This window comes from Myxine glutinosa, chromosome 1 (assembly GCF_964187855.1).
Source record: "Myxine glutinosa chromosome 1, kmMyxGlut1.1, whole genome shotgun sequence".
Lineage (NCBI taxonomy): Eukaryota > Metazoa > Chordata > Myxini > Myxiniformes > Myxinidae > Myxine > Myxine glutinosa.
In genome coordinates this window covers 250,965,308-250,989,041 of record NC_136261.1, presented here as the reverse complement: position 1 = coordinate 250,989,041, position 23,734 = coordinate 250,965,308, and the positions used below count along the sequence as shown (strand labels likewise).

The following is a 23,734-nucleotide window of genomic DNA, read 5'->3' as shown; positions in this document are numbered from 1 at the left end:
AAATGCGATAAAAGACAAATTGGATCACAAACACTCCCGGGCGTTACCTGAATCCACCGTAGTTGGATTTATTGAAATCCGTTAATCCGTTCTGAAGTTATAACACGACAAACAAACAGACAGACAGACAGACAGACACGGCTCATTTTATAATATAGATTTTTATGTGAGTCAGTGATTCTGGGAACTCAGTATTCCATACTGGTTCTCACATATACTGTAATCTAGATACCCTGGCGGGGCTCTGCATTATTAAATGCTCTGTCTTGTTGTTTGTACGAAGTATAAGTTCTGCACGAAATGAAACTTTCCTGTTTCTTATTTTTTTCTGTAGGCGGAACTTTGCATGACAAAATTGCCTCTATGCATAAACAGCACTTTGAAGAAGAGGTAATTATCTTCATTATTTTATTATTCCTTATTTATTGCTTTGTATGGCTGCGACTAATTGTCTTTTGCCAATCCCCACAGAAAGTCATCTGGTACTTTTACCAGCTGGCTTCAGCTGTGAAATACATTCATAGTTTCGACATAATTCACAGGTGGGTTTCCAATTTGAGTCTTTAAAAATTGATTTAAAGCCCCTCACATTTGTGCAAGTATGTGTTTTGTATGTGCAAGCAAGTATGTGCTTTTGTACAAGCAAGTATGTGCAAGTATGTGTTTTGTGCAAGTATTTGTGCAAGTTTGTTTTGGTCAAACAAACTGAGATAACCAAACAAATATTTAGTGGTTTATTTATCTCATCATTTATTATTATTGGCTTCCTTGCCATACAGAGACATCAAAACCTTAAATATCTTCCTCACCAAGTCTGACCTCTTGAAGCTTGGAGATTTTGGTATTTCAAAGCTTATTGAAACACGAGAAAATGCTTTCCATTCTGTAAGTACGCATTTCCATTTCATCTGTTTTGAAAACTTTTTGTCTTTGAGGTTCGATTGCATGAGATCACCACATTCGCTTTCTCTACTCCACGCAGTTTGTCGGAACTCCTCATTACATGTCTCCTGAACTCATCGGAGGTTACGCCTATAATACGAAGATAGACGTATGGTCAATGGGCTGTGTGCTCTATGAACTCCTAGCACTCAAAAAGACATTTGATGCAACGGTAAGGGAGGGATGGTAAGGAAGAGCGAGTAGCCTAATTTGCCTATAATGACATTTCGATAATTCCTAGGCAAATTATCGAAAGCTAATGTCAAACCTCCCATAACCTCTTTTCTCTTACTCCAATTTGTTTATAGATACAAAGGCTTTCACACCACTTCCATTCTATTTGTCATATTCCAACAACATATTCTCACTTCACCTTCCAATAAGTTGAAAGAGTTTTTGCGTGCTGTTTTAGAACGCGTTGAAGCTCTGCTATGTGATAATCCATGGACAGATGGATGACTTGGGAACTCGGTATTCTGAAGCACTCAGGGAGCTTTTGGCACAATGTTTAAAGAAGGTCAGGCCATTCCTTTTACTCTCGTGGATGAATTTCTGCATTCATTCGTTTCTTGCAAGAGATCTCTGGAATTTACAAATGCTGCAATTTACATAAATAGATTTGTTGATCTTAATTTTATGAAGCATTACATTTTATTTTTATTTGTTTCAAAACAAAACATGCATACGTATCATCAAATGAGCTTTATTTTGGACTTGCATCATTTTGTTAACAAAATATGGAGCCAACTTTTTTGTATCTCTCTAAGGACGCAGAAGAGAGGGCAACAGCTGCTGATATTATGGAATATGACGTCATCAAGACGTCATTGAGGTAACACTTGTACAAATGCTTTGATATTGTCCTGTGACTAAATATGTAATAGACCTCAAATCCCACCGAAGGTTTTACCTCGAAAGTTGGCCTGAGTGGTGAGAGGCCGTGTGAATACGCAACTGTGTTCATGTAATTAATTTTAACACCTGATTGTAATTTTAGCTCGCACGTGCCTCACGGGCAGCAGATGTGCTGCAGTGAATTGGGTGTTGGGAATTCCGCTTTTCACTTATTTTTGGTATTGTTACGGACGTACAATTTCTTACCAGATGACAGTTTAATTAACGAAGAAAATTTAATTATGCAACGGGGGAGAGAGAGAACAAACCTCGCTTAATCTAGACAATTATGGATCGATGATGAACTTAATCCTATAACTTAACGACACTGACACGTGTGCACACACACACACGCACATGCACACGCACACATACACATATAAACACACACACACACACACACACACACACACACGCACACAAGAGAAGATAAGGATGAACACAGACTGTTAGCAGTTTCACAAGGGCAGCAGAAACAAACGGCGAGCTTAGTGAAGCAGGCAGTTAACATTGTTCAGAGCTACCATTCTGGGTGAACTATGGTCAAACTAGCTCGAATTAAATCTCACCTATAGCATACGCGAAAGCTTATTGCTGTTGTGGGGTTTGTTTCTACAATTGGCATCCCCGATTGTTAGTAGTACCACAGAGTTTGTTAGACCCCCAGGAGTGCTAAACCAGCCATCTGCGATGAATGGAGGTTATGTTTTCACCCATGTCTTTGTGTGCACGATATCTCAAAACGTTGTGGACAGATTTTGATGAAACTTGGTGGACAGGCTGGGTGTGTGACGAGGAAGAATTGATTCGATTTTGGAGAATATCTGGATCCGGATATGATAGTTTTTTTTAAATTTTTCAGTGATTCTTCACCATTGAGAGATGGGGACAAAAACTACGTATAGCATGATATTTCAAAAAGTTGTGGACAGACTTGAACAAAACTTGGTCGACAGGTTGGTTAGGTAACAACAACAACAACCCCATTAGATTTTGGTTCAGGTCTGGATCCAGATCCAGCCTATCAGTGGGATACACAACGTAAACTGTTCAGCCCCGCACTGCCGAGTGCCGTTCTAGTTTTATTTTATTTTATTCCAGCACTCTTAACACTCAAAATTTACAAACTGCATCAATTTCTGAGCTGTATATTGGAGCTGGCCTGGACATTCGGAATGAAATTTTGCATCAATAATGGGAATAGAGATTACGTGGGGTTGACCGTTTTTGACGTTGGCCTCATTTTAAGGTAATGACCTAATTATAGTCATTTTAACATTTTCACCATAACTTGACTAAAGTTTGTCCAATTTGAACGAAATTGCCCTCACTAGATATCCATGAGCAGGCTGCATTTGTGCTTCATTTCCAAAATACACCTCTGGGTTAATGGTCAGGGTCTTGCACCCATAGGAGTACTAAACCACCATTAGGTTTTTCTCCCTTTTTACTGTGAATGACCGAGATGTATCTCGGAGCCGGCTGGGACTTGGGGAATTAAGTTTTGCATAATTAATCGGAATAATAATAATGCGGGGTTGATGTAACTTTTTTGACCTTGATTTAATTTTTATAGCGTCTTGACCCAATTATAGCCATTTTCACATTTTTCACCGTTGCTGGACTAAAGTTTGTCCAACAGGAACTAAATTGCCCTCTCTAGATAGCCTAGAGTAAGTTGCATTTCCGCTTAATTAACACCATACCCCTCCGAGTTAAAGGTCAAGGTCAAATGGCGGTCTGAAAAAAAACCACATTTTGTCATCAATTTTGCCAATGCGGAATCTCAAAGTCTGCTTGGCCTTCCAATATGTTTTTGCATCATAATAGTGGATCTGCACTGAAGTTGTGCACCTGATATTTGATTCACGTACTTGACCTACTTTTTTGGATTGTGACCTAATTAACCAAAAAATATAATTTTTTAGGAGTCGTGGACGGCCAGAGAACGAGGCCATTTGGTTGAGTTCAAAGCATGTTTATTCGTACAGAACCCGGCACACTCTGTGAAGCCCGTTTATCGGGTAGCAGTATATATATACAATCAAACACGGCGAGAGTGGGCGTGCCCGGGCGGCCTGGGCGAGCCCGGGAAAGGCAAGTCTGGACATGCCCGGGAAAGGCGAGACTGAGCGTCTCCGGGCGGTCTGGGCGAGCCCGGGAAAGGCAAGTCCGGACATGCCCGGGAAAGGCGAGACTGAGCGTCTCCGGGCGGTCTGGGCGAGCCCGGCACAGCGATCGCTCCGTGGTTGCGTCCCCGGCAGGTGCAAGGCGACTGTGTATGTTCAGCGGCAACCGCTACACGCGCCCCTCCAGAATCGACTTGCACCGGCAGGGTCAATTTAAGGGGGGTCCTGATGACTCCGCCGAAGCGACCCCTGGAGGGTCGTGGGGGGGGGGGGTCCGGTGTGGTGGTGGGTGGTCGAGCGGGGGGAACCGTGGACGGGGGGTGGCCTCGCCACGACGTACTCCGCTGTGCGAAGCGCTGGGGGGACGTAGGACCGGGGTTGAGCCGACCGAGGGGCTGGTCAAGTCCTCGGGGGAGGCTGCCGAGGTTCCTCGCGGGCCTCCTGAGGATGGAGGGTCGGAGAAGTAGTTGCGGCTGTAGTTGTAGAGTGAAGTTGTGCGAAGGTGACGAACAGCAGTGCGCGCGAAGGTAACGAAGCAGCCGTGCCGCGAACGTCAGAGCGCGCGCAAGAGATGAGCAGCAGTGCCACCCACATCGCGTAACTGCGTTCCTTCGGAGGGTCCTGGAGCGGGTTCCTCCCTCCGGTCGTAGAGGAGGAGCCAAGTGCGGTGCGCGAACCACATGGCCGCTCGTCGGTGCCAAAACTCCGGCAGCGCGATCGAAACCGCCGTGTTCGTTTGCAGCCCCCGAATCCGTTCGGGGGTAGACGAGGTCACCAGTTTAGGAGTCGTGCAGCCCCCGAATCTGTTCGGGGGTAGTCGAGGTCACCAGTTTAGGGGTCGCCAGTTTATGAGTCATGGACGGCGAGAGTCACCAGTTTAGGAGTCGTGGACGGCGAGAGAACGAGGCCATTTGGTTGAGTTCAAAGCATGTTTATTCGTACAGAACCTGGCACACTCTGTGAAGCCCGTTTATCGGGTAGCAGTATATATATACAATCAAACGCGGCGAAAGTGGGCGTGCCTGGGCGGCCTGGGCGAGCCCGGGAAAGGCAAGTCTGGACATGCCCGGGAAAGGCGAGACTGAGCGTCTCCGGGCGGTCTGGGCCAGCCCGGGAAAGGCAAGTCCGGACATGCCCGGGAAAGGCGAGACTGAGCGTCTCCGGGCGGTCTGGGCGAGCCCGGCACAGCGATCGCTCCATGGTTGCGTCCCCGGCAGGTGCAAGGCGATTGTGTATGTTCAGCGGCAACCGCTACAATTTCATCATAACTTGAATAATTTTCCACTGATTTTCATGAGGACTTTTAGCGATAGACTGTTTAGATGGGGACACATATTCTTAACCTACACTCTTAGCACTCAAAGCCAAAAACGAATCCCTAAATGTTTAAGTTCAAAGTCATATATATGGTGGTCCAAACAAAATATGGCGATCATTGCATTGCGCGCCAAGGGTAAGTCGCAGGCGATTGCCAAAGGTAAGCCTTCCCCGGCAGGGGAGGCTGCCGGGGAAGTCTTCTTGTGTCTTAAAGATGAAAACGCACTCCAACCACCTCCGTCTCATTCAGAGGATTGTCTCCAACTGCCTATTTCACATTAGTTCCAGCGTTTCACTCAAAAGTTTCCCTGCTTCGTTCAAGGCAGAACGCAAGCTATCTGTCCCCATGACAAGTTAGCTACCACTGGAACCCTCCCATCCCACTCCTCCCCTGAGATGTGATGTTAGCCCCCATGATGGGCTCGTCATGATGAGGGGGCGTTTGTGTAGAAACTTTAGAGCCACTGACTAATTTCAGATGCAGGTTTGAACTTGTGACCTCTGATTGGTTTGGAACCAGATCACACATCATCACTTGATGGGCCATGCCCCAGCTTTCAAATTTTCCATTCAGGATGCTACCTGAGGCTATGTGACGTCATGGGGGCTTTCGTGTGAGATGTGAGATGCACTCATGATTGACTTTGAAGAAGAAGAGTAAAAACAGAAATAATCAGAGAAATTACAAAAGGATGAGCAGAATGATGTGGAGTTAACTAGACACCTAGTCTCTGGCACACTAATGTGAATTGATATGACAGGGCTATTCTAAACACAAAAATACATAACTGAATATACTATATATTCATCCCACTCCATGGGGGCATCATCATTGCAATATTGATGGATTTTGTATTGTAGGCAAAGATTCGTTCAAAATAAATGAAAACAAACTTTTAGTGAAGTAACCAGGACATTTTTTTTCAAAACCATTGAAACCACAAATACTTTCTACTGTTTACTTTTGACATTCAAGAATATTCCTTTCTTGCTAGTCAAGTATGTACCACCAATGTGAGGCTTTATCAAGGTGGAAATCTCCATTATTTGAATTTCAATAAATCCTGTACACACACGGTTTTTCATAGAATATTATCCATTTAGCTCATCTGCCTGTTTCTCTACCATGTATTTGGTTGCATCTGAACAAATGACAAATTCCACCTGACTTATGAATAATGAAATTTAAGCCCTCTGCCTCAATACAGTCAATTACCAATCAGTTTTCTTGATCCAAGATGGGTTTGCATTAATCTTTATATAATAAATAGGCCCGAGTGGACTGACAGTTATCACTTGAGGTTGTAGTTCAGACCACTGATGATTTTTGGGGCCCACTGTGAGTCTCCCTGATCTCCTGGGGATGCCCCCATGATCCAAAATAGAAAAATCGAAGCCTGAGCGATTGTGCGGGCCATAGAGTATAAGGGCTGTATCGGGTTTCAGAGAAAATGAGTTTGTAAATAAGGGACAACTAGGGATTCAAAGTTTAAGGATAACCCCTCTTTCCCCCGACCCCCTCCCTCAGGGAGCCTCCACGATCTGAAATTGAAAAATTTAAGCCCGACTAATTGTGTGGGCTACTGTCTTGTATTCATTTGTAAAGTTTCAAACAATCAGCCGGTGGATAAGGGAGGAGTAGAAAAAATAGCAGAGTTAAAGGATGGACAATGGACGGTCAGATAATCCGGACATCACTACACACTTTATATAGTAGGTTAATGTCTTGGCAAATCGAGATTAGATGACCTAAAAATGAATGATGATGACTTTGTGTGCCAATAATTGCTTATTATTTAGCTATTTTAACATGTGGCTGTATAGATTTGAGGAAGATTTGAAACTTTACCTTGGCCCCTTTTCTACTGTTTGTGCTGAACCGGCTTGCTGGGGTGTTTTCTTCCATGCAATATCCAGGATATATAGCTTGCTTCTACTTTCCTGCTGGGTAACATGAAGGAACAATCCCCATATGCAGTCAGTCCAAGCAGCATACTCAGTGCACTAGTAAATTGCTGTCTTGGTATTGCCAGTGCTTGCGATGCCCTTGGCTTTTCCCTAACTGTCGAGCAAATATCACTAATTTCCCAGCCGAAGTGAACACAAATCTAAACCGAATGCTTTCTCACCACTTGAGATGATCCTCCGCTAACGGCATGACTTTTCTGCCTGCTTGCAGGCAACGAGTACTCGCTGCTGCATACTTCTTGCATGTGCCGTGCTTGCTGTTCTGCCGGGTTGTGGAAAAGCTCTTTCTAGCTTTGAACTTTCGTTTCTGATGGAATGTGAGTGGTAAAAAAAACCAAAAAGAAAACCTCTTCGCTTGCATTTTACACTGCTTGCTGCATTTATCCTTCTTTCCTAGTTTCCTTGCAACTTTAGGCATGTTTTCCATTCTTGTTCTCTTTTCTCATCCTGTTGATGTGGTACCTTGCCTTGTTCATCATTGCTAAGATTTCAATTCTGTTTTTGGTTCAAAGGGAGATGGAGGACAAAGTTGAGGAGCTCAACCAACCTGAACGGCAATTCAGGTAATTCTGTTTGATTAGCGGTGAATGCATTTTATATTCCACAAAAATGTCTGAGTGCACAGTTACTACATTTGTGAAGTACAGTACTTCATATTCAGCTGCAACTTCCAAAGTGGAATAATATTGTTGGACTGAATGGATACAAATTCCAAGAATCATTCAAGATTAGCTCCACTTTTTGATCGAGATAAGGCCGAAAAAAATATGTTGCTGGTCTCTGGTCAGACCAAAGTTCCAGAATTGATGCGGTGATGCGGTTTTTTTTTTGGTGTTTTTTTTGAAAAGCATGGATTGCACATATAAAGGTGTTGTTTTATGTGTCCTCATGCCTTGCGGTCGTCCTCATCTGCCGTGGCTCCGTCCAGAGAAAAATTAAAGACAGCCAATGGGATAGGTCGGCCTTTTTGTAAATAATGAACAAGAGTGTAAAAAGTTATTTTAAAATGTATTTATTCTGAAAATCATTAGGTTCTTCAAGCATATTATAGACTGCCATTTCGTTCTCGAGATCGCCTCGCCGTACTGTCAAACATTCCAATGCGTCGATCGCGTCAACACTGCGCATGCGCAAGTGGTCTAACGGGCAATTGCCGAGCATTTGAATGCTGAAAAAACCGCGCATGCGCAAATGACTACACCCCTGGACCAATCTTCGTGTACTGGATGACACGCTGCATGTGTATCAAAGCCGCGCATGCGCAGATGGGCTGTATGGTGTGGTTCAAATCGGCGCATTCACAGCTGGGCTAACGCGGAAGCGCTTGAATCCATGCCGATGGTCTCCCACGATCTCTTCTCTCAGTCCACCAGATTATCACAGACACTTACAACTTCAAGACAAACGGGATAAGATCCAGGCTCAACTAACGAGACCACCGGCAGCTCTCTGGGCCTTCTGCTTGCTTCACACGAACCCGACAAAGAACGTCTTCGTTTCAATAAATGACAATATCCAGCCGATTGGATTCATGACGTCACGGCACACAAAACCACTCATATCTTTGGAACGGCTGGTTGGATTTGGACAAACTAAACGTAGTTTTGTAGGGGAGAACCGTGCGCGAATGGCGACCCTCACAGACACATATTTCCCGAGATAGCGCGCCGGCCCGGCAGCATGCATACATTAGATGGCTCCTCACTCTCGAAATCGCGTTTTCGGCGAGAACGTGATGTCACGGCTCACTTAATTGCAATTATCTCGTCTCGGCGTCGCCTCAAGTATAGGCGAATACTTGAGGTGGCGCGGCATTGTTTATGTTTAATGTGCTCTATAATTTATGATGTGCTCTATATTATAATTATATCGATGGCGTGCGCTGTTGTCGGTACCATTGGAAATTAAAAAAAAAAAAAAATTGTTGACGCGCGGGGTCAAAATCGATGCGCGCGCTGACCAGAGACCGGAGTTTTTTTTTTTTGGCCTAAACCTAAAATAATGAGAAATCATTTGATTATTGTCGAGTAGTAATGGTAAAATTTTGTCCCTGGTGTTGGGCTAGTGGCTAGGGTGCCGGCTTAGGATCCTAGGATCCTGGGTTCGAATCCTGGTCAATCGCTGAATTAACGCCAGGGGGGTTGACTCAGCCTGTCATCCTTCCGAGGTCGGCAAATTGAGTACCAGTTCACTGGTAATTCCCTGCTTGTCGTAAAAGGCGGCAAAAAGGGTTGGCGTCAGGAAGGGCATCCGGCCGTAAAACATTGCTTCAAAAAGGGGACCGAAAAACAACAACAACCACGGTTCCCGAAAAAGGCCAACCCCCGCTTGCGGGGAAAAATGGCCTCTAAAGGTGGTTTTTTAGTAATGGTAAAATTTTGCAATTATTTGGAGAAACGTTGTTACATCTGTATGAATATTATGATGTGTTTTTGAGAGGGCAGCAAACCATCATTCAGGTGCTGTGTTGCAACGTTTCTGTTGAACTGAATTGTTAAAACAACTTTTGATTTTGCTGTTATGTGCCTCTAATGAAAACATGCGTTTTACACTTGCCCTTAAACAGCTGATATGACTTCAACCCTTGTACTTAACCATGTTCCCTTGTGGTCCAGGTGAGTGAGGCACTGTGATTTCCAATTCTTCAAGCCGCTCAAGTAGCATTTTGTTGCATCAAGTATCAAAGTATTTGAAGGTTGTCAGGAATTGGCTGTGTCCTGGCTGTGTGCTGGCTGTGTATAATTCAAAGTATTTACATGTTTTTTCCATGAAGGGGTTAGCTTGCTTTTGAACTGTTTAGCCTGTATTTGAATCCCGACCGAGCTATAAACTGTCACCCTCGTGTTTCACATGCAGGGCAATACATTAGTCCATGGGCTGGATAGACCCACCGTGCACCCCCCCCCCCTCCCCCCAGATTCCTCACCCACTGGTATATTTTTGTCCATTAGGGTCTCCTTGATGAAAAAAAAGATGTTAACAAGGAAAATGTAGGGATGGACTTTATGTTATCACCCTATTTTCATAGGTACCCCCTAGACGACATTTTGCGATTTTTGAATATTTAATTTAAGGGGGTATGGTTACTTTTTTGGCTAGTATGTCAGTATCAACAATCTGATCATTACAATTTACTAGGGCATGCCCGTACTATATATATATCTAAAATTATATCCCCCCCCTCTATTTACATGAAATGGTTTGGTCCAAAGCGAACGGCTTGCGAGTGGTGACAACCCCCCCCCCCTCTATTTACATGAAATGGTTTGGTCCAAAGCGAACGGCTTCCGGAGTTTGGTAAAGAAATCGCCATCGCGTGCACAAACGCGCAGGAAAGCGAATGAATCGCAAATTCGTTTTTATTAGTTTTAAAACATAGTTTAACGCCAACATAGTTTGCAAACGTGAAATAAATGAATACGCTCTCAAATGTGCCATCCGAGGCAGAGTGTGTCCGCCACGTTCGGCACACGCGATAGTTCGCTGCTCTCTGATTGGTTGAATCGTTTTTTGGACATAGCTCGGTAAGTAATTGTCCGATTAATATGAAACCTTGAAAAGGCACATCCTCGGGTCCCCAGCAATATACCTGGCAAGTTAAAAGTATATCGGACCCGTGGTTGTCGAGAAACAGCGGTCACAGACAAACGTACAGACGTACAAACGTACAGAGATTACTGGAATTATAGATAGATATATCATTTAAAAGGTCATTGAATTACCTCTCCAATGGTGTATTCATATTTCAGCTACCACCACTACTCATACATCTACAACCGTTCGAAGTGAATATATATCGACAAGTCTCATAAAACATCGAAAATATCCCCTCGTATACCAAAACATATTAAAAATTTTTTTTTTAAGCAGGTACATGCTATTAATGAGTTTATAAGATGGAAACACATACAAGAAGATAATCAAAACATTTTGACTTTCAGATTATTATAAGCCTCAGAAAAATGTGAAAAACCAAGATGGCCGCCAAATCGTCATACGAAAATCTGTAAATTCTCATATTTTCCCTCAGATGAGATACATACATGAATGAAAGTTCCTTTTGTATGTTTTCAGACCCAAGGAATCCATTTCCACCAACGTGTTTAGAAAATAAGTACAACTTATCAAGATGGCAGCCATGTCCAATTGAAAATTGCTAAACATTGGTGATAATTGATAAATAATAATATGCAGTACTAAAATAACAAATACAAAACTATGTTTCGTAACCTTTCGTAACCATGATTAATACCAAATATGATCAAAATCCATTCACCATGTTCACAATTGCAGACTGCAGAGCGGTCGCAAGGAAATCTCTCGGATGCCGCGTAACCCTAAACCACGGTGTTCCCGACTTTCGTCCGGGGGATACAATATTTAATCACCCACGGAAATCAAAACAAAATACAAAGTGAGTGAGTGAGTGATATGGAAGTTTTACAACCCTGTCGACACCTTAATGGATCATATTATGGTTAAAAACATGTCGACTATGCACAATAACAACTAAAAATTGGTAAAACCAAAGCAGGTCAACTACCGAACGACAAATAACAAAATACAAAGACTTATTTCATTATGGTAATACTGAATTAAATGACCAGGTAATTAATGTGGACAGTAACATGGTAAATCACATCTGCAGAAACATAATATACATAATTATATTGTGAAAGTATTCCTAATTGATTAACAATGTTTTTGCAATATCAAAGAGCAAACTCTTTCATGAAACAGCTGGCTAAGTGCCATCATCATCATCATCATCATCACTGTCATCATCGTCTTGCGAGAAGTCGTCGACTCCTTCATCTTCATCCTCATCGGAGGCACTCGAATCATCTGAGTCCTCGGTGTCGGTATCACTATCTACTTCCGCACGGTCGACTGGTAGTGCGTCCCCTTCAAACCACACCGGTTCAAGCTTGTCACCTTTTCCAACTTTCCAACCATTACCGTCTGCAGGACTTGGGACATCAGGTTGTGGAACGTGTGCCCTCTTCCAGATGGCCACCTGGTAGTTTACTCGCCTAATATGCTGATGCAGTACTGTTATGCAAGGGGGAAGCTGGCTGAGGTTGGCTGAGGAAGCTTCTCACCGAGTTTAACTGCTCCATCAGGACTGCCACATTTCTCCTTAAGCATTGCGTAGCATAAGTTGTCTACCTTCTTATACCGGGGTTTCCCGTAGATAGCACACGTGAATGCCTCCAATTCAGTGGACACAGCTTCAGGAACAGTCCATTCGTCTCCAAGGCTCGCTAATACAGACTGGAATGCTGGCATCTTTTGGAGCACTTTAATTGGCTGTATTTTCCCAATGCCCTTGAAGGCACTAGTGGTATCACAGTGCGTAAATGCATGTAAGGCCATCACGGCAGTGCAGAACTGTTGACCATAGCCATGTGCAAGATCTGTGACATTGATGAGCCGCTTTTTATTTCCAGAGCCTGTGTCGAATAGCAGTGTTACATCTAGGGTCGGAGCGTGATGAAGAGCAATGAAGAACACATCGCTATCTGGACTTCGGGTACGTACAACCTGGTATCCTCTCTCTTGTGCATAGAGACAGTATATGATGACTCGCGTGTCTGTCTCCTCTTGTGTTGAATACAGGGAAGTAATTTCAGTTATTTTCATTGTGTTTCCATCATCTGAGCTCAACATGTAGGCATGTCCTTCAACTACGACAACCATCTTATGCTGGAGCAGTTTTGAAGCGAATTCGTTCTCACTCCAAACATCACTCAGAACTTGGCTCAGTTGTATTTTGTTGTGATCATTCATTAAGAAGAGCTTCCAATTGATGGGTTTCTTTGTCAGTGGTCCACGGATAATCAACTTGTTTACGCATCCTTGTCTTTCACGTTCCATCCCCTTCACCGATTGAGCTTTGTACATGTCTGTGCTGAATACAATGTCGTTCTGCTTGGGCATAGCATCATATATTCTGTAAGCGATTTGTTGGAAATTGCCTGGGATGTCCTGCAAAGTGTGAAATAAGGCATTGCCATCTTGAATAATTAGGGTATCAGCTCTTTGTAGTGGAACATCTTCTGTATCCTTCAGGAGATATTGCAGACCCTTCGCTTTGTCTGTCTTGGCCAGGAATCCGTCTGCGGTACCCATGCTGTATGGAACTGGAGTGATAGGGTATCTCATCAAATTTTCAACATCTATAGCACCAGTGGGTTCCGCTCGGACCAACAGCTGTAATGCAACACTGCTGTGCTGCTTATATGCAAGGACCTTATTCTGAGTTGTCTTCAGTTTCACAGATTTGCTCATCGACTCGAGTGTTTTTAGTCTCATCTTCTTCACTGGCTCAAAGAAGTGATCTTTCTTTTCAAGGCGATCAACTATGAACTGCTCCTTCGCTTTTTTACCAAGTTCCTCAGCCATCAGGACGTCTTTTTCGATTGCCGGAGGAGCGGGAGCACCCAAAGATATGCAGTAGAGCTTAGTGTCGTCTGGGACATCGAAGGGGTTTAGAAAGCCGTTGATCGCATCAATGGTTTTTTGTACCATTATTTCGCTCTTTTAAACTTGCGCTGGTCTGAGATCTTTATGTTTGCGTCCACCAGGTGACTGATTGCATGTCAGCCATCGCAAAGGTCACGTCCACAAACTGAGCGCGCTCGTGTGTCGTCTTAACCCAACGCTGATATGCATTAAAGTTACCGAGTAGTCCTGTTAGCCCAGCTCCACAGCCACCGGAGCCTCCATGAGACTTTGCGTGCTTCATAAAGGTCTCCTCTATGGTCTTATCGACGGCACACCTACTTTCTGGAACTAACGATCTTGCTACACTGATGGCGCCTCCCTTCATCAGCTGTGTTACACCTGGGTGAGTATCTTCAATGTTGGCCAGAAACACAGAGAATAATGCCAGGTAACGCGAGTAATTTTGGCCGTCGAAGCTGAAGAATATATCGGCCATTTTATATCGACAATGGTTGTAAAGTGAGTAGTCGTTGGTCTTCACTGCTTGAAGCAACTGTAGCACGAGCCAGACGTGGTTCATATAGGTGATCCAGAGTTGTGCAGTTTTGCCGTGCTTCCCGCCAGCAACATCAGATTTGAAGTCTATATACTTCTGGATGTAAGACACTATAGCATCATCTTCCAGCACTGTACTTTGTGTGACCTTTGAAGAAGAATCTACGAGGTCTTCGAACAGCACCCTTGACTCTTCTGGTAATGATTCCATCGGTTTCTCTTCTTTAGTTGTCGTTTAAAGATGTGATGTCGTTCTTTAGTTGTGATGTGTCGTTGTCGTGTCGTGTACCTGTTTAAAAAAAATATTTAAAAATATGTTTTGGTATACGAGGGGATATTTTCGATGTTTTATGAGACTTGTCGATATATATTCACTTCGAACGGTTGTAGATGTATGAGTAGTGGTGTTAGCTGAAATATTAATACACCATTGGAGAGGTAATTCAATGACCTTTTAAATAATATATAAATTGTAATGATCAGATTGTTGATACTGACATACTAGCCAAAAAAGTAACCATACCCCCTTAAATTAAATATTCAAAAATCGCAAAATGTCGTCTATGAAAATAGGGTGATACCTATGAAAGGGGGTACCTATGAAAATAGGGTGATAACATAACGTCCATCCCTACATTTTCCTTGTTAACATCTTTTTTTTCATCAAGGAGACCCGAATGGACAAAAATATACCAGTGGGTGAGGAATCTGGGGGGGGGGGGGGGGGGGGGTGCACGGTGGGTCTATCCAGCCCATGGACTAATATTCATTTGCACGAGCCTACACTTCTTGTTATCACAGAAATTGGTTGTTGTCTGGGCAGCAAAGTTTATACAAAAGGAGGTATATAGATTGTACACATATCTCAAATGAATGACTGTCTTCATTTATTTTGGCAATCTTGATGCAACAGTGGGACGACGCTGTGACATTAATTTGTGTAGTCAGGGAATACGTGAAAAATAGGGCAAGCATTATTAACTTTCTTTGCTTTTTAAAAATGTCTGAAACGAGAAGTGCAGGTATACCTTGACTGACTGATAGTACAGCACTTTTTTTTTACTTTTTTTTTTTTTACTTCTGCACCACGAAAGGTCGACGGAGGCTATGTTTTCACCCCTGCCTGTTTGTATGTGAGCAGGATATCGCAAAAAGTCTTTTACGGATTTGGACGAAATTTGGTGGACAGGTTGGGTGTGTGAAAAAGAAGAATTGATTCGATTTTGGTGGAGATCAGGATACAGATCAGAGAATTTGAAAGTGATTCTTCACCATTGAGTGATAGGGCTAAAACGATATATCACACGATATCTCAAAAAGTCTCGGACAGATTCGGATGAAACTTGGTGGATAGGTTGTGTGTGTGTGACAAGGCGAATCAAGTCGATTTTGGTGAATATCTCAATATGGATTCGGATACGAGAATTATTTACTTTTTACGTGATTCTTCACCATTGGGAGATGGAGCTAAAATCGATACATAGCACGATATCTAAAAAAGTTATGAACGGATTTGGATGAAACTTGGTGGACTGGTTGGGTGTGTAACAAGGACAAATCGATTCGATTTTGGTGAAGATCTGGATTCGGATAAGAGGAATTTAATTTTTTTTAAATGTGAATCTTTACCATTGACAAATGGTGCCAAAAACGATATATTAAAACAACCTTTAGAGGCCATTAGAGGCCATCTCAATATGGATTCGGATACGAGAATTATTTACTTTTTACGTATGATATTTACGTATATACGATACGTATATATATACGTATACATATACGTATACGTATACGTATATATATATATATATACATACATAACATAACGTAACATATACGTATATATATACGTATATATATACGTATACGTATATATATACGTACGTATATATTACGTTACGTATATATATATGATATCCCAAAAACGATATATTATGGCATGATATTTCAAAACGTTGTGGACCAATTGTGACAAAACTAGGTGGATGAGTTGGACAGACAACTAGAACAAGGCGATTCGATTTTTGTTCAGGTCTGCCTCCAGGTCCGGCCTATCGGTGGGATACAAAGCGTTTAACTGTTCAGCCTGGTTTACTGATGGAATATGCAGATTTTGGGCTCAAGCTGGAAAGTTTTCTTCATCCTGATACCTGTGACAACCTTTCTGCATGCAGCACTTTATATTCTCAAGGATGATACATGTCTGGATTATTGCGATCTATTTCATGCAGACTGATGAACAAACGTGTGGAGATGTTACCTGTCGTGACACCATGCTCCAGTGATGTGTACTACTGGGGAGGAGGCAAGTACATGCCCCAGACACATTTAATCTTCAATGGGCAGGAGGGCTGTAGTGCTTTGCAGGTTTGCGCTGGAAAAAGTCACTTTGCAGCTGTCAGCGTTGAAAAGGAGCTATACACTTGGGCGGTGAGTACAATCTGGTACTTTTTCACTCTTCAGATATTTTACCTATTTAAATGGTCAAAGCAACTTTTTCGAATTGGTATTGTACTCGATAAATATAATAGACATTTAATTTGTAGATTTGTCAACTACACCATAGGAATGTTGATCTCTTTACAGCTGTAAACTTCTATCCACACTAATATTTATATGACAACTTCACTTGTTGGTTTGACAATTATACAGTAGGAAACACAACTGTACTGTTATTCAAAAGCAATCTGGCTGTTTGGTTGAGTGGTTAAATACTTGTTTCTATCTCCACTGGATGACTATGGTTCGATTCCCATGGCTATCTGCTCTCTCCAACTCTTGGCAACTGTGGAGAGTATGCAAAAAAAAACCCTTCAATATGATTTGCACCTTTATCCTGCAGTGGATTGAAATATCCTGCTTTGTTGTATTGGAAAACAAAAAGCCTCATCAAAACATAGTGTAAGGTACTGCTACGGTTTTGAGATTTGTACATATGACATCATTAAAGGCTAAAGGTTTGCCCCCCATAGTTAGTCCACGAGCAACACGTAGGCCCACTTAGAGTATTAGTTATGTCATAGTATGTGTGAGTCTGGTGTTGGCTTAGCGGTTAGGGTGCCCGCTTGGGATCCTAGGATCCTGGGTTCGAATCCCGGTCGATCGCTGAATTAACGCCAGGGGGGTTGACTCAGCCTGTCATCCTTCCGAGGTCGGCAAATTGAGTACCAGCTTGCTGGGATGAATGATCCCCGTGTGTACCCCGGGTTAGAATAGGTACACCATATCCCTGCGCATCGTAAGAGCGTGACCAAGGGTTGGCGTCAGGAAGGGCATCCGGCCATAAAAACATTGCCTCAAACAGGGAACCATGATTGTCATGGGGCCCGCAAGGCTAACCCCCGCTCTAGCGGAGAAAATGGCCTTAAAACGATCATTCATTCATTCATTCATTCATTCAACGTTTATGAGAATGGGAAGTGCTGTAAGTCATTGTTTAACACACAATTATTGGAGAATGGGGTCGTACTATCACTGGAATCATGAATGTATGTGCAATGTATGTGTAATGTACAGTGCCTATAGAAAGTCTACACCCCCTTTCAAAAATTTCACGTTTTGTTGCTTTATAGCCTAGAATGAAAATGCATTAAATCAAACCTTTCCCACCTTTATTTACACATTGTAACCCACAACTTCCAAATGAAAAACAAATTCTACAAATTTCAGAAATGTAATTAAAAATGCAAAACTAGAATATCTTGGTTGGATAAGTGTTCACCTCCCCATTTATCATAGCAATTGTAATTTAGCTCAGGTGTAACCAATCACCTTTAAAATCACACACCAATTGAATTGGCCTCCACCTGTATTAAATTGTAGTGATTCTGATGATTTCAGAATGAAATCAGCTGTTCTTGTAGGTTTCCTCTGTTGGGCATTGCATTTCACAGCACAGATTCAACCATGAGCATCAAGGAGCTTTCAAAAGACCTCTGAGATAAAGTTGGGGAAAGGCACAGATCAGGAGATGGGTATAAAAATATTTCAAAGGCCTTGAGCACAGTCAAGACAATCATTAAGAAGTGGAAGGCGTATGGTACCACCAAGACTCGGGATATCGTATGGTACCTTGCGATACCAATAAATTATAGATACGTTAAATTGTTTTTAAAAGGTGAAACTTTTTGAATTAACTGAAATGGTCAAAATTTGTTTGAGTCATTATGTTGATATATGTAGATAATTCCTCTTCCAATGACTTGTTCTTCTATTGTCAAAGCTTTGTGTACAATCAGAACAACATGTATCAACAAATGAAAGCATGACCAACAAAATAGTTGCCCAGTAGGCAAGGCCGAGGTCCGATGTTTTGACTATCACTATCATGTGATCTTCATCAAAGACTGTCCAGGCATCGTGTTACAGGTGTTGGGGCAGAATCACATGAATACAATAAGCATATTATGACATCAAACGCCACTTGGCCTTTTATAACGTGCTTATCACAGTCATTTGATTTCATCCTCTCTTTTTGGAGTATAATTAATACCAGGCACATAATATCTGCACAGTCTTGGAATAAGACTTAAATCGGTGCTTGAGACGTTGAACCTGAACCTTGCCTTCTAGGCAGCTACCTATTAATTTATTGCTATTTCATTTGTCAATCTAGATTTTATTCCTTTTGATGCTCCTTTATTTGTGAAACTGCAATCATTTGTTTGTACTTGAAAGAAATAGGAGTGGGCCTGCTGAGCATGGAAGCAAAATTGGGAAGTTAGACATGCTTAGAAATCCTTTTTTTCATACCTGTGATTATTAGTCCCCTACCGGTGTACACCGGAAGGGACTATAGGTTTGCACGTCGTCCCTCCATCTGTCCGTCTGTCAGTCCATCAGTCTGTCAGTCCGTCACGCAAAGAACAGTTTTCCGGACTTTTTTTTCTAAACGCTTAATGCTAATGATTTCAAACTTGGTACATGGTTTCCTCATGATAAGTTACAGATCAAGTTCGAACTTCACGACGTTTCGATCATTTTTGACAAAGTTATGGCACTTTGAACTTTGGTAATTTCCCCAACAGTTTTCCGGACTATAATTTGGAGTGCGGTAAGTCAAAGCTGTTAATATTCCTTGTTTTAACTCCAATTTACATTATTTTTCCCCTTTTAGTGAGAAGTAGGGGTCTGTGCAACCATTCATAAACTTCATTTGGTGCAAATTGGATAATTTTTAGCTGAGTTACCTCAGACCGTGAGTTGGTAATTATATAATCCACACAGTGCAATATGTGCAGGCTACTCCACAGAGCGACCTTGCGGGCTTATTTTAACTCAGATTTACATTCTTTTTCCCCTTTTAGTGAGAAGTAGGGGTCTGTGCAACCATTCATGAACTTTATTTGGTGCAAATCGGATAATTTTTAGCCGAGCTACCTCAGACCGTGAGTTGGTAATTATATAATTCACACAGTTTTCCGGATGACAGACTGCCGGTAGGGGACATGTATTGCAGCGCAATACTCAGAATGCTTGTTAATATTATTATTCTCATAATTTTTGAAATATGACACATCAACATGCTTCAAAGGGGCCTGATGGGTTGTACAGAGTGTGCAGGGCGGAACAAAAATGGTCGGCCAGTTGGGACATGGCGACAAGGCTTCCTACCGGTCACCAAAGTGTGTGGACAGTTTGCTCGGTATTGCTATCAAGCAGGTGGCCTGTGGAGATGAATTCACCGTGTGCCTCAGTGGTATGAGCCATTCTTTCTATAATGTAACTTTTGAATTATATTTTTGATTCAGAATCTCTTATTTACTTTATATTGTTATGCTTGAAGGGGGAGGTTAGAGATTACCATAGTACAGTGAGAAATGTAGAGTTGTCTGGTCTGTGTAGGAGTAGTTAGCCAATCTCGATGTAGGAAGCAGGGACACGTCAGATTAAGGATTGTCTTGTTTGAACGTCCACCATATTATGGAAGGTGGTGTGTCGTAATAAATAGCGAGGGTTTAAGGTTCATCAAATGTGTCTAAAACCTCTTGTAATCCACCGGATGCACCGGGTGGCAGTAGAACAGCAGGGGAGGGCGACACACATCGTGGTGGGGCTCTGCCAGGCAAGAAAGAAGCGGGTGGAGCTATGGACGCCTCGAGGGATGAAATGTTTTCCGTAGAGCAAAGGGGAGGAGCACGGAGGAGTGGACGATGAAGGCAGGGGGAAAAAGAGCAGTTCTGAGGAGAATTGGTGGGAGGAGCTTGAGAGACGTGGAAGGATTGCACTTATTCTGAAGGGTTCTGAGGGGATTTTGGAGAGCGCCAGAGAGGGTTTCTAGATCGTGCTCAGAGGAGATCCCCCTGCCTGCCTTTTCCCTGTGCCTGTTCGTCGACCTTCCCCCCTCTTCACTGTCTCCCCATCACCTCCTCATTGCTTGTTCCTTCTGCCTGTCCATGGCTGCTTCAGCGTAACCCCACTCCCCCTACCCCCTCAATGTTACCACCACCAGAGATGAGTCACCTGGTTCTTGTTCCATCTCCCTGTCTGTGATCAAAGCTGGAGTGAGGCACCATATATTTCTTTAGATTTATTTTATGCCATTGTATATAGTTAATTATTGAATTTCAACCTTCCCTGGTTATTTGTTGTTATTTGGGATATAAACCGCTTGGTTTTACTAGAGCTAAGCTTTTTTTTGTGTGTGTGTTCTTCTCACAACAGTGCGAGCATAAAGTCCACCATAATTCAACGCAGTATGAGGGAATTAAAGCCATTTTGGTCCATCCGTCCAGCGTCGGTGTTAATTGACCTGGACACGACAATAACTTCATTGTCATTAAAGCACTGGAGCAGGTTGGTTTGGCTGATCTGCATCCTAAAATTCTACTCGTTTACTTTTAATTTCTATTTAAGGTTGAGCAATGCATGCTCTCCATGGCATATTAAATTTTAGGAATTTAAATGATCATGTATTGGATGATGCATAAGAAAAATGGCATAAAAATTTAAATCCTTAGTGTAGTGGACACGTAGAAAATGGTCTACAAGGGGGCTATAGATATGTAGGGACACTTGATCCATGAATACAACTAACCAAGTGATCTTTCTCACCATAAAGACCAACTGATACCATCTGATGGGCATTGCCTATTATGATAAACTAGCCAAAGTACCTGCCCCCAGTGACGGGAAAAAACAAGCATAAATACCCGTCCCCAATGATGGGAAAAGCAAGCACAGTCACTTGTATCTATCTATCTATCAGCCACAATCTTTCTTGAGCAAACCACATTTCAACGTTGACCTCCAAAGCCAGTCACTCAATGGGCATCTTCCATCATACAAAGTCCTTCCTTGGCACAACTGAACTCGTATCCACCTACCAAGGCCTCATCCAAAGCTTGATGGAATATCTCTCTCCTTGATGGAATATCTATCTGAGATATTTCTCTCCTCTGGTCTGGCACCACTGTCTCACACATTGCTCAGCTTGAGGACATGCAAACCAAGGCCTTCAAGATCATTGTAATCTCCTCCGATGAAGCTGAGTCCATAAGCCTTTAACTTTCCATAGCAGACAGGTCGTTGGTCTCTCTGACTTCCGCCGCCTCCTTTTTGTTTTTGCAGCCTCTTCCCTTTGTCCCTCCCCCTTCTCCCAAAGTTCTTGCAGGTCGCACATGATCCATCTGCAACCCCCTTCTGGTGAAATTGCCTAAATCCAAAATTACTGCTCACCTCCACTCATTTTTTTGCATTTTTTCCCCAGCTGTGGAACCAACTTCCACATCCTTTCAATCTCCTTCTTCCCTCCAGGTCTTCTCGACAAGTGTTCACCACCATCTCAGGTCGTCCTCGATCCAAAGCCATGATCTTTACTTGAAACATTTACTCGTAACTACCCTCATAACACTATCCTAACCCCTCCCCCCTCTCCCACATAACATTCTGGTTTTCCCTTACTGCGTTTGCTTCTGTACCCATCATGTGCAACCTCTACATGTCTACATCCTCCCCCATCTCTCATTGTTACCTCATCTCATTGTCTCCATAATTTTATCCCTCAGCCTTGATGTTGTCATTTCCCCCTTCACTTTATGCTGTTTCTTTTGTTCTGTTGCGTCCTGTTCTGTTCTGTATTCTAGATCTTCTACGAGCCTTTATTTTGTATCCCAAAAAAATCTGAGGCTTCTGGTTTATAGTTTATGTACAGTATTGTAAGAGAACAAACCATTTCCTTTACAGTACCCTTCCTATCCAATGGAAGGGTATAAATTCAATGTTTCCTTGACGTCAGTTACTCTCGAGATTATGAGAATGTGTTCACAACCAAGTGTGCACCCACAAGTCCAGGCACGGCTGTCTTCACATACATTAGTTGGATTCACTTGGTTGCATTTCCTGCTTATTAAATAAAAACGTTTTGGTAAAGTTTTCAAATCCAATACTGATCATTTGTAATAATTCTTATTTTAAGATAACTGACTCATTTATCTTTAAGTGCTGTTCACTGTACACTAGATCCTGTGATAATGTGGCGCAACACTAACTTTCTGGTTCCGTCATTTACCCCGACAGAGCAAGGCGAGGTGTTCAGCTTTGGTTCGAACTATTACGGCTGTATGGGCTGTGGTGGGAATCTGAATCTCGAGTTCCTTGAGCCCCTGCCTGTGCTATTCGAGAATAACCTGTCGATTGCACAGGTGTCCTGTGGCGATTGCCATGTCGTGGTGCTGGCTCACAGTGGGGCGGTGTTTTCCTGGGGATGTGGCGAGTATGGTGAGATTTGCAGTAGGTTCTTTATGGACCACCATTGAGACCATCTTTTATCTGTGCATTTAATGGCAGTTATAACTTTTTCATGGTTTGGTGTTTCTGTAGTAATTAACTAATTGTGACTGTTGATAGGGTTGGTTTTGGTTTGACTCATATGGAATCATGGTTTGTGTCATTCATATTTGTTTGTGTCACTGTGTCACTGTGTCACTGTGTCACACTGTTTGTGTCACAACCCTATAGAAATCATGTTTGTGTCACTCATAATCATGAATCATGAACTATCACTGGAATCAAGTCATTGTTTAACACACAATTATTGGAGAATGGGGTCGTACTATCACTGGAATCATGAATGTATGTGCAAGGTGTCAAAAAACACTAAGGTATGATCATCTATTAAAATACTGTCCTTGCACTCCACCAATTCAGTCCAGTTTTCATCATGTAAGGACCATCATGACCACAGGGAAGATTCTTGGCAGGTTCTCAAAAATTTTGAAAGTTTTATCTTCGCAACGGATACTCGCAGCAGGACCACTCATACTTTGCATAGTACCACTCTCATAATACTTTAGAATGTGGCAAGTTCCTAAAAAAAAAAATATATATATATACATGGGTGAAACTCTTTCATGTGTATGGAAATTCCCTATAGAGAAAAATGGGTAGATAAATAAATAAAGTACACTCACGAACCGATATAATGCTCTGGTTTAAACTGGAATTCTCATTCTGGGAAACCCCTCCACGACATGACACATGAG

At 42.5% G+C, this 23,734-nt stretch overlaps 1 protein-coding gene across 2 annotated transcripts in view; it reads left to right on the top strand.

Annotated features, from left to right (window-relative positions):
* Positions 1-23,734, top strand: part of NEK9 (NIMA related kinase 9) — a 99,467-nt gene that overhangs the window by 44,082 nt on the left and 31,651 nt on the right. For both annotated transcript variants that reach the window (XM_068130018.2, XM_068130021.2), the window contains exons 3-12: positions 335-390; positions 472-542; positions 780-885; positions 983-1,114; positions 1,355-1,459; positions 1,710-1,774; positions 7,763-7,813; positions 16,484-16,682; positions 19,806-19,950; positions 22,770-22,970. In XM_068130018.2, the coding sequence (XP_067986119.2) occupies positions 335-390; positions 472-542; positions 780-885; positions 983-1,114; positions 1,355-1,459; positions 1,710-1,774; positions 7,763-7,813; positions 16,484-16,682; positions 19,806-19,950; positions 22,770-22,970 (1,131 nt within the window). The remainder of the gene's footprint in view (positions 1-334; positions 391-471; positions 543-779; positions 886-982; positions 1,115-1,354; positions 1,460-1,709; positions 1,775-7,762; positions 7,814-16,483; positions 16,683-19,805; positions 19,951-22,769; positions 22,971-23,734) is intronic.